Source organism: Narcine bancroftii, chromosome 6 (assembly GCF_036971445.1).
Source record: "Narcine bancroftii isolate sNarBan1 chromosome 6, sNarBan1.hap1, whole genome shotgun sequence".
NCBI classification, from domain to species: Eukaryota; Metazoa; Chordata; class Chondrichthyes; order Torpediniformes; family Narcinidae; genus Narcine; species Narcine bancroftii.
Genome location: NC_091474.1, coordinates 172,747,696 through 172,764,614, shown reverse-complemented (window position 1 = coordinate 172,764,614; position 16,919 = coordinate 172,747,696). Strand labels below are relative to the sequence as shown.

The 16,919-nt window shown below is 37.7% G+C and overlaps 1 protein-coding gene across 3 annotated transcripts in view; it reads left to right on the top strand.

The window, feature by feature from the left end:
* The window catches only part of cd2ap (CD2-associated protein), a 187,673-nt gene that overhangs the window by 73,228 nt on the left and 97,526 nt on the right, over positions 1 to 16,919 (top strand). Inside the window, exon 1 of one of the 3 annotated variants that reach the window (XM_069886761.1) lies at positions 8,356 to 8,442. The exons of the other annotated variants lie outside the window; for them this stretch is intronic. Coding sequence (XP_069742862.1) covers positions 8,428 to 8,442 — 15 coding nt within the window. The 5' untranslated portion in view covers positions 8,356 to 8,427. Of the gene's footprint in view, positions 1 to 8,355; positions 8,443 to 16,919 lie in introns of those variants that run through there. 3 annotated transcript variants of the gene reach the window in all.

Here is a 16,919-nt window from a genome sequence, read left to right as displayed (position 1 = left end):
GAAATAGAACACACCATTGTCAAAGATATGGGTGTATGTTCATGGAGTTGTACAGTGCAGAAACAGGCTCTTCACCTGCTGCATCCTTTTCCTCTCATTGCCACCATCTACATGAATGAATTTCACAGAGACAGCACCCAAGGACAGATGAATCCTGGAGCTTCGAGGCACTCGTGCTTACTCTCGAGTTGCCTTGCCATCTTTTAAGTTTAGAGCACGTAGTCGAGGCATGTGGAACACAACCTTCCGTCTTTGGAGTGAGTCAGTCAACCTTGTCCACATCAGTTACATCTGTTTGCAGCTGTTTGGCCCATCCACACAGGCTGCTCTGCAGGATCATACAATTTGTTGGGCTAATGTTCCCATATTGATTACTTGGGGAAATGGGGTTTTCTTGTGAATAACCCAGTTAGGAGGAGGCTCCAACTCATGAACTTGTGGTGCACAGCACATGGCCTGCCTCAAGACTTCAGAATCCAAGGAGCAGACCAAGTTTATGATTAGGTCATTCATCCAACCCAGTGGTTTTCAACCTTATTTTTTCCACTCAGATACTACTTTAAGTATTCCCTGTGCCATAGGTGCTCTGTGATTAATAAGGGATTGCTTCGGGTGGTATGTGGGAGGGAAAAAAAAATGTTGAGAACCACTGTGCTAGAATCTGTCTCTCCTCAGCCAATTCTTGATGCTGTCAGGTCAGTGAGTAGTTTTTGGTTACTCTATTGTGAGAAGAGTTGCAAATGGAACATAACCATATAACTATTTACAACTGGAATAGGTGGCAAATAGTGCTGCTTTAGAGAACTTGTGATCAAAGATGTTACTAACCACCAACACCGATGGCAAAGGGATTACTTAAAGTGGTATGTGAGTGGAAAGAAAAAGGTTGAGAACCATTGATCTAACCAGAGGAATACAGGCATGACTTAACGAGGTATTATAGAAATTTAAAAAATATATTAACAAATGAACCTTTCTTGAAGAATCTCGGCATATGTATTTTGGTCGAATGTGCGGGTGGACGTAACTCACATAGGTCGTAAGTTGAGGACTACTTGTACACAAATATATCTTAAAATGAGCATAGGATATTGAAGTTAGCAAGTGAGGAAGGACAAATGGAACAAAATAAAGGGGTGAATAATGGCAGATTGATATATTAATAAGTACATTTTGATTTTTGTAAAGCTGTTAATTTTTTAATAAAATCTAACTTCTCACGTGTGGCATTTGTATTTTTCAAATGTACCAATATTATTATTTGGGGAGAATTTATAAGATTTAGAATAGGTCACATACATACACACATTTTAAAACATCTTATTTGAAAAACTGAAGAATTCACATTGCAAGATCTCTGGAGACTGTAAGCATCTTTCACAAGTAGGTGTTAATTGAATTGACGTCATAATGCTTGACCATTGTCTTGCTGGAGTCATGTTGTCTATCAGTACCCTTTCTGCAAAGTGCTTACAGAAAGGTCAATTCTGGATTGTTTACCTAAGTTAACAACAGATAGAGTGGAAGAAAGAACTCCTGTTGTTTGCTGGAGAAGGTGGGGGTTTTGCAAGTCATGAGTCACATGCTCTCTTTGGAGTTTCAGTTGGAGAGAGAGATAGAGGACAAGCTCTCTCAGTCAGTCAGTGTGTGGGAGACTGACAAGTTACTGAAAAGTGCAATCCAGGGAAAACTGTTTGAAACTGATGAAAGCAAGTTCCAGAGCAGTAGATGGCTGGAAGTGCTATCTGCCTGATGTTTCTCTTGAAATAGAGAAAGGAATGGAACTCTGGTAGCTTGAAGAAAGAGGTTACCATCTAGAAGACCCTGATGGGGCAAGTTTCATCAACGAGACCTTGAAGTGACGAGTGGTGGTACCTCAGTTGTGGAAATCCTGGAACAACAAATCTCTCTCTCTCTGCAAACCCTACAAGAACCTTCCTGAGCAGTAACCATTTACCTTTCAAGCACAAAGCCTGGTGAACTTTATATATGTTAAATTCTGTGCACAGTATGGTGATTGCCTGCAACCAGAGAACTTTGAAGAAGGAGAAGTGAGATTGAACTGTGAACCAAAGAACTTTTCTTGAATTTACACACACATTACATACACGTGCACTTAGAATTAGAAGGGGGTAATTTGGGTTCGTATAGAGTATAGTATAAGAATAGAGTTAAGTTAACGTTTGATTCTATTTTCATGTTTGAAGTTGATTAAAATTAACTTTTGTTTTGAAAGCCACTTGTCCTGGTGAATGTCTATTGCTGCTGGGTTTTGGGATCCTTTGGACTTGTCACACAAGCCTGACTGAAAATATCAAGTATCTAGTTAAGGGTGGTAAAATACTGATAAGTTTCTCATGGTGACCAACAGGAGAATATTGGGTTGTCATTCTAGACTTTTCCTGCAAAAGTATTATTCCACTGGTGTGCACTGGCGCTTCCTTTACCCTGTTGTCAAAAGTGTAGGTTTTCAAATGAGACCTTAAACTTGAGTCAGCCTGACTTTCTGTCATGGTTTATGTGGTCTAAGAACAGCCTGGCAATGTGGAGAATTCTTCAAGTTTAAACCTTCATTTGCAAACAAAGGCTGAGACAATCAAAAGAACCAGCCACTTGACTGCCCATCAGACCCGGTATATGGAGGGTCATGGGGTCATATATCCTAAAAGCAATTGTCCCTCAATGTCTGAGACAGGGTTTCCTCCATAATCTCTGACTTTATTTTGACTGTGCTTCTTCCTTGTGCCCTTGACAATGTTTAACCCTTCAGCCAACATCTCAATGTGATTGCGTGACAATTTTTTTAACATGTTGAAGTGTTGGGAATAACAAGACCAGCCAGAGAAGAGTAGAGCCTGTCAGCGCATCAATAAAAGCTTCTACTCTTTGGCTGACAACGTCAGATGTGGTCTCAGTATTCCTAATATTTCAACATGATGGTGTATGAGCATAAACATCATCTGCCACAAGTTTGATGTTTGCAGCTTGTCTAAAATAACCTGCTAATGATTAGATTTCAGAAGTACTCGATGTTGAGTAGTTGTCTTTTATGTTGATGAAGGCTATATATGCAATTAAATCCCTTGTTTCTGCACATGACAGAATTTAATGCTGTTCAATCTCTGTTCAACAGCACCAAAGGATCAATGGGAAGAACATTTTCTGGCACTCAATGGTGATTTTATATTTTAATAGATTCTCTAATGAAGGGAGAAAGTAGCCTCTACCAGAAAGTAGCCTGTCGAGGACTCGTGTTTAGTGACTTCAAGGAGAAATTCTGACGAATGATTTGTGCACGCTCTTCATAGTATTAGATGATGTGGATGTAAAATATTCATGATCAATGAGGAATCAAGCCTGTAAAATACAAGGTGCATGAATCTTGGAAGATGTTCCAAGGCATGTTCTACAAATTTATCATGTAGTCAAATGGTGGCTACTATTTGATGGGAGCATGACAGCAATTTTAAGAAGAGGCTTTGGTAGATCTTTATTGTTGAGAAAGTAGGTTTATTGGATTGAAGAGGATAGTTTGCATGCTGTGGGCAATACACAAAATGCTGGAGAAGCTCAGTGGGTCAAAAAATGACCTTTATGTAGCAAAGGTCAAGTTGCAGGTGTTTTGGGCTAGAGCCCTTCTTCAAATCTAGCCTGAAATGTCAATTATATATCTTTACCTTTGCTACATATAGGACATTGTTTGACCGCTGAGCTTATCCAAGATTTTGTGTTTTTGCTTCGACCACGGTGTCTACACAATTTTGTGATTTACTGTTGTGGGTTATTATGGTTTCTTGTCATTGATTACTTTATGAAATCAGAATTCTTTTTGGATGCATTCTTAAATTGGCCACTTTAAACTGAAATGTTTTAACGGCTTACGACTTGGTTACAAGGGACGTGGAGGGTAGTCTAAGATTCCATGACAAAGTGAGAATTTGAAGCAGAGACAAGTTAAGATGTTCCTTTTTTTTGAGGAAGCCCACCTTTTACTAATCTTGAGTCTCCTACCACCAGTAGTTTGTTTTGCATGCATAGAGTAGTGTACTGAGGTGATAATTATATTATAACGATAGAGTTGTTGAGCATTACAGAATCACTTCATTCGTTTTTCCTATATCCTAATGTAAAATAATTGTCATTTATGACCCTTATTCAATTGATACAAAATAACAAGAAATTTAAAGGAATTCAGCATATTTGTTGACTCGATGTTAAATCCAACAAATTGTCATGGAATGATAGAAAGTTTACAACCGAAATGGAAGATGTTTATCCCATCATGTCTGTGCTTGGTTGGAAAAGAACTAACCACTGCGCAGCCTGTTGCCTGTAGCCCTGCAGGCTACATCTGTTGATGCACGTAACCAAATACCTAAACGTAATGAGGGCTTCAAAATACTCCAGCTGAAATCAAAAGGTATAGATAATTTATTGCAAAACTGAGCTATTTCTTGGCAGTTTAAGTAAATAGGTGATTATTGGTCTGACTGGTTAATAAGCTTGAGGTACCCCCTCCATAAATCTTCGTCCGCGAAGCCAAGCCAAAGAAGACTCACTAAATAATTGGATCTTCTCAGCCACCCTATTATCAGTGATAACTGATGGTTTAAATTCTCTGCTTTGACATGTTATTTTGAACATGTATAAAGACATGGACATGTACAAAGAGAGGTTTTGGTTATAAATGTTCAATCCTTGTAATTTTACTTTGAGTTTTCTTATGGAAATGTATATTTGGTATATTATGTCTGGTTGGGAATCATAATCTTTTTTAATTGGAAAAATAGCTGAAATTGGTCTGTCTCGCAATTACTCTTTTGTGGAACTTGAGTAAAACATTTGCAGCCAACTTTCAGACAATTAATTGCTTTGATTCCCAGAATTAACAGAACAAACAAAGAATAGACAATTTAAAAATTGATAGTGGGCTTATTTATGATGTGAACCTGTTATAGTACAGAGAGAGAAAAATGGAATGTCATTTTGTAAATTTGGAGACGGTAACATCACTTAAATATTGGATGAATGCGACAAATCATTAGGATTTACATTGAATTAGGAATCTGCAGGTTTTGAAGAAATTGCTAATACTTCAATCTTCAATTAATAATGTATTCAATCACCTTTGTAAAGCTGCACAAGCCTGTGCAGCATTGTACACTTGTAGGTCATGGGCAGTCATTAGTAATAACCTCATGGACGATTCTCTGCATTTTAGCATGGGATGATTAACTTTTGGAAGTTCTAGTACATTAACATTTTTTCTAACTGTGCCCTAATTTCTTTCTTTCTCTCTCTCTTTCTTCCCCACGCCCCCCCCCCCCCCACCACTTTTGCATATGACTGATGTCATTTGGCTCCTACTCTTCCAAATCAGCATCTCAGAAGTTTTGTGTTGGCTTCTCTGTTATTCCCTATAAATTCTATTTCCATCCATGATGAATAAACATTTGCCCTCACTAATGTTTCCCATTTTACAGCTGTGGAAGTTCTTCTTTGATATTGCCAGTTCAGTTTAAGCTTCAAGTTAATTTGTCACATTATTAGTGGTAGAGTGACAATGGTTCTCCCATGAGCAGTCTACACACAAGTCAATTCCCAACATGCATACAGCTATATAAAGAAGAAGGGTAAGAGCACAATTACCAAGTTTTAATAGAGAAAATGACTGCAAATGAAAGCAATAACTGCATGAGAACATTATTCTGGGGTGCATTCAGGACTTCATGTCTGTGGAGAGAAACCTGTCTAGGAGCCTGTTGGTATATAATACCACACTTGAGCCTTTTTCCCAATGGGAGGAGAGAGAATTGTGTGTCTAGGGTGTGATCGGTCCTTCATTGTGCTTGCTGCTTTCTTAGGAAATGAGTTCGAGGGGCAGAAGGAAAGGTTGAGTGATGTTCTGAGCTATATTCATCACCTTTTGTAGCTTCTTCCAGTGTTGAGCAGAGCAACTCCCATACCACAGTCTGATGCATTCAGAAAGTATGTTTTAGATCAGGGGTGTCAAACTCAAATTCACAGAGGGCCAAAATTAAAAACTTGGACTAAGTCGTGGGCCAAAGTAAATATTTATTGAAAATTTTCAACAACATCTGCATGTTTTCTCTTCTTTCAACTTATGTAATGTTAAACTTTTTCTTATTAAAATAAATGTTTAATAATAGTTTTGGTGAAACTCTTTCCAGAAGAAGCATTAACAAATGAGAAATAAAATATTCAATAAATAATATTTCTCTATAGCCTTTAAGCTCCTTTTAAATGTGTTTTTTTCACAAGCCAACAAGTCAAAAAAATAACAACTTGCTTCAATGAAAATCCAATCTTTCAACTATGAACAGTCCAAAGTTAACCAAAGAAAATATGAATCCAAGCTTAGCTTGCTACACTGTGATTTACTCTGATGCACCTGGGTCGAAACCAGATACTTGGCATCTCTTCTTAGATGCAAGTTCATCAAACTCTGGGGTCAGAGTTTGCCTCCCACCTGTCTTGAAAGGCCCTGTTTTCTGTCTTTCGTTTGGCCATTTATCGTAAGGGGTTTATTACATGTGAGTTGGGCGACAGGTCGCAGATGCTAACGAAAGTAAAGAGAGGAGGCAGGGGCGATTAGCGGGCTGACGGGCCGGCGCCAACACACTTGCAAAGCATTCTGGGATTTGTAGTATTAGCTGTGCATGTGCTATACTGGCGTGGCAGCCAGCGGGCCAGCTCTAATACATATTTGATATGATCTTGCGGGCCAAATATAATTATATCACGGGCCAAATTTGGCCCGCGGGCCTGAGTTTGACATGTGTGTTTTAGATGGTGAATCAGTAGAAGTTGCTGATGGATGGTAAGGGGAAAAGGTGGGAGGGGGCATTGTATAAGGAGGGACATTCTGAACTTCTTCAAATTTTCAAGAGAGCAAAGTTGTTGGTGTACTTTCTTGACTGTTGCATGAATGTGGTTTGAGCAGGTCATTGGAAATATTTACTCCCAAGAATTTGCTGCATTTGAATCTCTACACTTCAGTGCGATTGATGTTGACAGGGGTATAATCTCTCCCCTCTCTCCTGAAGTCTCTGATATCTCCAATGTTGTGGTGAGGGAGAGGTTATCTTGGCACGATCCCATTATATTCAATTTTTCCTTCTTTTATCAATTATTTTGTCATCTTTTGAGTCCCAAGAGAACTTGGGAATGACGCTCAGCCGCTCTTTGCTCTTTCTGATAACGTCAGAAACTTTTCCCTTAAATTTAATGCTGATTTTAGTTTTTCATTTAATTTGTACTTGGACCATATTTCCAGTTTCTCTACTGTACAGTCATTTGCAATTTTCTTTTACTGTCACCTTATGCAGTTTGATATGTTTAACTCCTGAGCAGAACGTTGCTCCACTCAGTAACTACTTCAGGGGCTGTGAGATTTCCGCACTTCACTGCAGCACACACAACTAATGCAATAGCTGCTCCTTTCTTTACTGTCAGGTAAATCAAGCTTTAATTTTGGTTGTATGGTCCTTTTCATATTCTTTCTTGATTATAATATGATATTTGGAATCCTTTTTTTACCCCTTCCATCCTTTGCAATATTTGTTGTGTTTTGCTCTAATGTATTTTGTCTAATTCATTTTTTTAAGCTTTTTGCTTTCGAGTCAATTCCGGTTGATGACAGTTGTAAGTTTGTTGAACTTTCACTTTCTGAATAATTTTTAATACAATTTTAAACCTTGGTGATTTTTAAATCCCCCATATCCGATAATATTAATACACACAAGAACTACCGCCACTGTTCTGAAATTTACACATCTTTTTGTGCAGAACTTTAACACAACTCTTGAGAGTAAAGGGAATGAGAAACCACAAAATAGGACATTCCACAGTTAATCTGAACTGTTCTTCAAATAATAAATAGGACAAGATCTTCCATTTAAAAAAAAATCTGTGCCAGTTCCCTTTCAGTTCGATTATTCAAGTTTTGCATTTGATAAATTATTGTTTCACTTCAAAGGAAACAATTACAACTTGTGGTTCTGTGTGCCTGTGACTGTCTGGTAACATGCTATGAATTCAGGTATTTATGGGTTGAAAAAAAACCGAGTTAATATACTAGATATGACACCTTGGGAATGGGAGCCAGTATTTATCGCCTTCTGTCTACAGAAATTCTTTGTATTCTGTGCGATCATCGACTGTGTGTTCTCTAAAAGTGATTGCACTCAGATCTCATTTCTATGTGGCTTGTTGGATGTGCCACAGGTGAGTTGTCAAGGCAAGCAAAGAATGAAGTCAACTTTGCCTCAGCTTGTACAAGAATGTAATTGCACAGCTGCTAGCCCGTGCTGAAAAAAAACACAGGAATTGTTTTAAAGACGCCTATTGAACTTTGTTCGGTAATGGTGTTTCATTCTGATAATTGCCAGGGTGTGCTCGTGGCAAATGTCTTCACCGTTGGTAGGTTTAAGCAGCTTTTCAACTTTTTAAACTAAATTTTGATCCATTTATAAATATGAATTTAATATGTATCCATGTACTGAATTTCTGTGATAGTGCGACGTCAATACTTCGTGCAATAACATGAAGCAGTGCTGGTGATATGTTGTATTTCTTGTAAGGCTGTAGTCATAGCTTTATTTTCCATGGTAATTTACGGATCTGTATTGTGATATAAGCAATATAATTTTAAAAAAATCTTTTAAAAATTTTCCTATTTCTTGTTTGCAATCTCTGGAAATATTCTGCATATGGGGTCTTGCATTTGTGACCATTTCCTTGTTCACCTCTCTGACAATATTCATTACGAATTTTACAGAAGTTAAGAATGTCACGACTTCAGTTGTCTGCTCATTTTTACTTTGAATGTAATTGTTACAAAAGGTAATAGGGTGAGAAAATACTTACTCTAAATTATAAACTGTCATTTGCTAAGAGTTTCCTTAATTTATCCTGTCTATTTTTCCTTAGCAAATGGTGGGTAAGAAATGTCATATAGTGGAAAAGGGTTTACGCTAAAGTGCTGGAGGGCAAATGTAGGTTACGCACTTCCTTGTGAGAAATGTGACCTGTGACTTGCCATTGGGATTTTTGTGGCTCTGGAACCACTGTTCCAACTTGAAACCTATCTACTAATGTGAGCTTAATTTTTACCCTTCCAGCATGATCATTAATCCCTTGAGTCTGAAAAATGAGAGTTGTTGCTTGCTCAGAGTGATTCTTTTCCCAAGAGCTTCTGCTGAAATGTGTTATTTACAATTGCATTCAAACTCCATTGTTTGCTGTTTTATTTTGGAAAATGCTCAATTTTGTTATTATCAAATTAAGAGTTTTTTTATGTGAAAGTTTTGGTTAAGAATTTGGGTAGAAACAGAGGTAGAGTTATTGTAATGTATAGGAAATATAAAGAAATTTGTTTCAAGAATATATAAATTATTACAAAAGAAAGCTTGGAATGAATGGGGTTTATAAATCAGGACATAGATGGGAAGTAGATTTAACATTCCTGGAAAAAGAAATGCACCCTGCAGAAGTGTCCTTGGCAGGCAGCTTCCTAACAGGGCATCTGACAATATACCAAGACTTATCTCGCTGATCCTTTGGCATGGAAGATTTCCTCTTTGTAACATTAAATCACCCTTTCTCTTTGTCAACAGGCATTGCTTTATCTGCTAGGCATTTCCAGCATTTTCATTTAAACAGGAGTACTGACCTATATTTCACTGGTTTTACATGTCCTTTTTTTTTAAAAAACCAAAACAGAAAATGCTGTAACAAGGATTTGTAGAATGAAAAATAGTTAATATTTCAGGACGAGGATGTTTTATCTGAATTGGGGAAAGGGAGAAACATGAGTGGCTCAAGAGAAAAAATGAGAAAGAAGGTGGGAGTCGGATTGATAGAATGAAGGGAATACCTGTGATAATGTGAATCCAAGTGGGTTAATGGGGGCAATTGTTAGCACACACTGCTTCTATGTAATGTATTATTAAAGGTGAGACTATAGGACATGTTCAACAGGCCATAGTCTGTTAATTAGAGTAAGGAAAGAAATAATCAAGTCAAAATGGTTACAGACAGAAATTAGCAATTTTTTTTCAAGATTCTTTTATTGTCGTGCAATAAAACAGATGTAATGTTGCATGAAATTGCATTTTGTCTGCCATAAGTCAGAGAGAGTACCTTCACAGTCACTGTCTGTAGATTCTCCTCCAGCACTCCTGTCACCTCTGCAATCACACAGACTTCAGCCCAAGTGATTGGCAACCTGAACTCCAGATCCAAACCTCTGACACGATCAGGAGGCCTTTAGCACCTAAGGCCATTCGGGAGCACTTCCAACCCTCTTTACCCTCTCAAATTCTAGTTCGGGTACATGGTACCCCTTCAGCTAGTCTCCAGCAGTCCACAGCCTGATGTAAGTCACCTGTAGCCTGCATGAGTTCCTTGCCACAAGTCGTGTGCTCTTCAGCCTCCAGACCCCTCACTGGTTCGCTGCTGAGGTCACTGTCACTTAATAATCGCTTCCTCTGCTTCTCTAATTAAAAAAAAATACTTTATTTAAATTTAAAACCACAAAATAAACATTCACAATATTTCAAATTCAATCCCAATACGTGTGTGTGTGTGTGTGTGTGTGTGTGTGTGTATTCATACATATATATATATTATATATTATTATCTATATATTATATTTATTTATTATATATAATGTATTTTTTATTATATGTATTGTATATTTTTTACATTATTTATATATATATAATAAGAAAGAAAATAAAAATAGAAGCTCCCCTATTACCCCTCCCCCCGCCTCCCATCCTGCTCCCTCTAGCTCTTACAAACGCAAGAAAAGATTAAAGAAAAAAGAACAGGACAAGAGAACCACAACAGGAATATTGCACTTTTCAATATTTTATGGAGACTATAAGAAAAAGGGAATTTTTGAAATTCATTTAAATATTAATACCAACATTTTGTATATATGGGCACCTTATTTTACAAAGTGTATGGTAAAAGTAAATTTCTCAAGTGGAATACACCTCCTAACTTCTATATGCCATCTATCCATTCCCAAATCAATATCTAACTTCCAAGTTATAGCTATTGCCAAAGCAATATGACCAAATTTCACTTGATACATATTCAATTTTAATTTGGGTTTAACCCCTCTAATATCTCCCAGTAAAAATAGCATTGGATCCTGTGGGAATTTTACCCCCTTTATTTGTTCTAATAAATTACCTATTTCAAGCTAAAAAGGTTTAACTATGAAACAATGCAAAGTTGAATGCAGAAATGTACCAACTTCTCGTCCACAGCTAAAACATAAATCCAAATAAGTATGGTTCATCATATATAACTGATGAATAAAATTATGCTGAACGAGCCTATATCTCGCATTTATTATACTTTTCATACTTTCTCTGCATATCTCAGTCCATTTGTATTCATCTATCTGTTATTTAAATCTACTTCCCATCTATGTTTGATTTCACTCTGAGGTTTTTTTTGTAATAATTTATACATTCTTGAAATAAATGTCTTCATATTTCCTATACATAACATAGCGCTACCTCTGTTTCTGCCCAAAATCTTGACCAAAACCTTCACATCAAAAATCTCTTAATTTGATAATAACAAAATGGAGTATTTTTCAATACCTTAAACTTTTCCTTAATTCTACTAAAAGTAATAAATATCTTCCTCTGCTTCTCCTCTCAAATGAAGGGTATTCTCCCCATTTTCTGGGTCCTGCACCAGACCTCTGGGTCCTCAGAGTCTGCAACCCCTTGAGGCCACTGCCAGTACAGGTGCTGCCACCTTGGGCCAAGACCCCGCTGTTGCTGGATTTTAAAATAAAACACTGTCAGCTCCTTTAACAGGCCATTTAAAGCCTGTACGGAACCATTGGCAGTAGGGCTGGGCATTAGAATCCTGTGTAGCTGCTCACCATTCTCCCTGGATCCATGGCAGCGCTGCATTTACAATAGTTCTGCCATATTGTTTTTTAAGTTTTAATGTCAAGTGAAGCTAGAGAATTATATATTTGAAAGATTGCAATGTGTTGTTTCCTGCTAAATATTTTTAGCATTTCTATTTTAATTGCAGATTCCAACCATTTGCAGTTATTGGTTTTTAACCTATTAAACTGACAGATCAAAATTCGAAAACCATTTTTGAAAATGGCATTAACGCAGCATGCTGCATTCTTTCAAGGTCTCTAAAGAGTACAAAATAAATTTCTGGGCTGTTTTTTTCACAGGAAATACAATTTTTTAATGATCAATTTCAAATATATTTTCAATAATTAGGTTTCAAGGCCAATTTAAATGGCTTTAGTGAGGAATCAATACAAACTCTTTCCAATCCTGTTTCATTTTTGTTCCTTCATTTTTAATGAATCAGGTTCCTGCTTTTTAGAAATAGTTTGGATTTTTGGATGACTGGTTGATGGGTTGTAATTTCCATTCTATTGCCTGTTCCCAGTTTCTGTAATTTAGAAAATAGTTTTGAGGGAAGTTTTTTTTTAATTGTTGCTTCATCTTGTGAAAGGTGGCACATCTACAATTCTATGGTTCTGATGAGTGATTTTTATCCATTCTTTACCTAACTTGAGTAAATTCATGTTATTTCCATTAATTCTGTTGCATTTTTCCACCTCTCTTTGTCTATCCCCATTATTCAATCATTGGGCTGGGTTAATGTCAAATCAAAGTATCTCTCCACAGGGTTTGGCATGCAGGGTACTATAAAATTGAACAATGTTGTTTAGATTCAAAGCCAGTGGTATCATTCTGCACATGAAAATATGCATGTATTTATTGTACTTGGGACTTTGTTGTAGATGAGTTTTCACTACCTTCCCTGCTGATGCTTTCAAATTTGTTGCTGATGCAGGTACTTTGAGTCAGGTCATCTACCTCAGTGGCATTCTCTATAAACTATCATTACTGATGAGGCATGGGAATGGGAGGGGCCCACACATCCCAGGAACAAATAAGAGCAATGCTCAGTTCATGGTGAGAGGAGAAAGATTTAAACAGGGACTGGAAGCTCTAGGTTGTCCTTTGCAGTTGAAACAGATGAGTTCTGCAGTTGTTATCCAATTTGCCTTTAGATTTTCCAACACAGAGGAGAACACATTGTGAGCCATGGATGAAGTATATTAAGTTGGAAGAAGAGCAAGCAATATAAATTCCAGATGAAGATTAGGATACCATACTTGATCTGATTAATAATGCTTCATTCTGTGCACGACATTGTTTATTACAATTTAAAGTGGTACCTAATTTAACATTGGACGTATGTATTCTATCTTGTTTTTATTCTGATGTTGATCCACTATGTGATAAATGTAAAATCTTTGAGGCCTCTCTCATTCATATGTTTTGGGAATAATACTTCCAAACTTTATCCAAGATACTTAGGATTAAATTGGAAATGTGCCCTTTTATTGCTTTGCTTGGTTATTCTCAAGAGGAGAATATTTCCATGAACATGATTCAAAAAAGAATAATAACTTTTCCTTCATTGATAGCCAGACAAGTAATTTTGATGAAATGGAAAGCTAGATTAGCACCAACTCTTATGCAATTGTGAAAAATGGTGAAAGTGATAAAACTCGCACCATTCTGTGAAAAGTAATGGAATGCAAAGTATGTAGATAAAAGCTTGAGTGTAGACAGTACTGGCTAGTGGGCCCCTTCTTATCAGGATCTGGTTCAGGCTGGTACAGTGACCTAATGTAGTTTATAGCTAGTACTGCGCTTGCTTAATAGAGACATGAATATTAACTTAGACACCCCAAAGGAGGGAATGAACTAATTAACATAACATGCAATGCATGAAGAGGGAGGAACTGAGTGATACCTGGATTGATGGAAGGGAGAAGGAGAATGTTGTAATGTATTGGGATTCTGATTGGAAGAAGGTAAATGAAGGTGGGGTGATGTTGGTTGCGGGACGTACAAAAGAGTGATGATTCTGAACCTCTGGTGTGTCTCCAGACCAGGGGCACCTGACTCTGCAGACTCGAAATAAAGCTGAACCTGTTCTCCAAGACTTTGTCTCCAGAGTAGTGATTGTGAACACTTTATATTTCACACAGTGGATACAGGACATGATGTCATGCTTGAGTTTGGGAAAAAAATAGATTAAACATTAGATTATGATTGAATTTGACAAGATATGGTGGGCATTTATTTACTATTATCATAATTTGAATACATAGGAGGGGATGCTCTGGGGGTTTCCTGTGGGATATCCAGGAGCCGAGACTCTTCTTTACATATTATTCATTGATGAGCATGTTTAGTGCGAGGGATAGGATTAGAATGTTTTTTTTCTATTTTCCTTTATAGGTAGTAGAAGAGATTAGTCCAATTAGATAACCAACAATGAATATGTTGTAATATGAGGTGAAGTTTTCATAAGGGAATTTCTACTTTATTTGAGCATTGTGCACAAGACAATGTATAAATCACTCATCATTCATATTCAGTATTGCATTATATAAAAGTTATGTAATTAATATGTAGACAATATACTAAATCAATCCTGCTGACCACTCCTGACCTGATGGCTACCAAATCAATAAAAATATTTTAAAACGTTAAAAAAAAGTGCAAGTTAATTTTTGCTTTACCTAGAAGGGTTATTTGTGTCCCTGGATGATAGAACACAAAGTAAAAGTGCAAGTTTTTGCATCTCCCACAGTTGCATGTGTAAGTACCATGTTCAGGGGAATGGTTAGTGATGAGAGAGCACTCATCAGAATGCTAGAAGGGGATTGAGGGGTAAATATGTCTAATGGTGGAAACCTGTTGAGGATGGCAAAAATTCTGAAGGCTCATCTACTGAATGTGGAAGCTAGTAAATTGAAAAAAAATGACAATGGAGCTTTGTTCTGTTGGGAGGAGAGAGAACGAGAGCAGAGCTCATCACAATTGATAGGGTTCTCAACAGCATCCATTTCAGGAAAGAGGCTGTGATTGAGAACCCTGTCCACTGTGACGGTGGGGAAGACATTGTTATGGAAAACGCAAGGCAGCTTAAGGACACTGATTTGGAAAATCAAGTCATCAGAGAATGGAGACAAATAATTGGGTAGAATAAAATGGAGTCCTTCCAGGAAGAGCACAATAAATGTTGGTCTCTTATCTGAGAAAGTAATGTTAGGGAAGAAATGTGTCAGATAAAGATCATGTGAAAATGAGAGCAGGAAGGAAATTCATAGCAAAGGCAACATTATTTTTGAATTTTGTGTGTTCAGGAGGATCTCCAGTACATTTGGCAAAGTGGCAGAAAGAGTCAAGTTAGAAGACCTGAATTTCTATATCTTCTTTTTAAATGATTGAATCTGTTATTTAAACTTAACATTCCAGAATTTTGTTTTGTACTTTTATGGTTTTTTTTTCTGCTTTAAAATCAAAATTAATAAAAAATATTTAAAAAAAGACATGAATAAGACTGAAACAGGACTTGTTCCACATTTTCACTAAAGTAATGGGCGCAACTTGGGTCTTGGATCAGACAGAGTGATTGGAATTGAATGAGGTGGGGTGGGGAGGGGGGTGGTGAGGCGACATTGTGGCACAACTGTTAATGCTTACTCCTCGCAGGTCCAGGAATCCTGGTTGTGTTGTGACCTTGCAAGTTGTATATGTGGAATCTGCACATTTTCCCTGTGACTCTCCAGACATTCTTCAATTGATCCACTCCTGCCCTTTCCCCCATGTGCCTCATGTTTCCATCGGTCTTTTTGTGGAGGCCGGCTCTAAGTGCGGATGGAAAACAAACTTTCATGGAACTGCCTCCTGCTGAGCTGGAGGTGGGGCAACTGGTGCCGTAGTGCCATCTGTCATAAATACGCGACAGAGCAATGGCCACCTTCCCAACCTATAATCCCCCACGCAACTGGAACAGCTCTGTGTTTCACAAAAGTTCCAGCTGCATGGGGGATTATGGGTCAGGAAGACTGCCATTGCTCTGCCATCTTTTGAGCTGCTGATGAGCGGCCCGTGAGATGCTGGAGCAGCTGGTGGGGCTGTTACAGCCCACATTGGCCCCTGCCCTGATGGCTCCCGCCAACCACTCCTGACCTGATGACTCCTGTCGGCCGCCCCAGCCTGACAGCTCCTGCCAGCCGCCTGTGCCCTGAGGCGATCATAGAGGGAGAGGAGTGAATGGGTGGGAGAGAGAGGGGAAATGGGTCGCTGGCTGATGGTGCCATCGTGACGTCATCAGGCCGCCCCTAGCCAGCCACTTGCAGTGGCTGTAAATTCATGCCAGGCAGCAAGATATTGCTTTCAGTGCTTTGGAGCTGGCCACGGCGCATTCATAGAGGTAAGTCTCCTGATGTAAGGTTGGAGAATCTCTGCCTTTACAGTCGGGCATTTTCACTGCATGAGAGGGCCTAATGTCTGTCAATCTCTACCTTGAACCCATTAAATAATTCCACCTCTAAAGTTCTCTAGAGATTGAACACAATCCTGCAATTTGATTCTGAAACCTAGTCACATCAAGTTATTCAGAATGAATCCATAAATTCATCTTTTTCAAAACTTAACCAAGTATCTTCTGAAGTTTAGGACCCTTGGAAGATACTCTTCCTCATCTTCCACACAGAAATAAAAATACATTTATTATTATTATTATGTGAATTTGATTTCTAATCTTTATAACCACATCTTTGACTAAAAATACTTGCAAATCTTAGATTTTTTGAAAATATTTTGAGATATGATAACACATGTAGAAAATCCTTTGGAAGTGGCAATCTAGATTTTGAGATACTTGGTTAAATTTTTGAAAAAGATGCACTTCTGGATTCATTCTGAATATCTTCATGTGAGTAGGTTTCAGAATCAAATTGAAGGATTGGATTCAATCCTTCTATTGAACCAAAGGATTGAATATACAATGCAAGTATAATT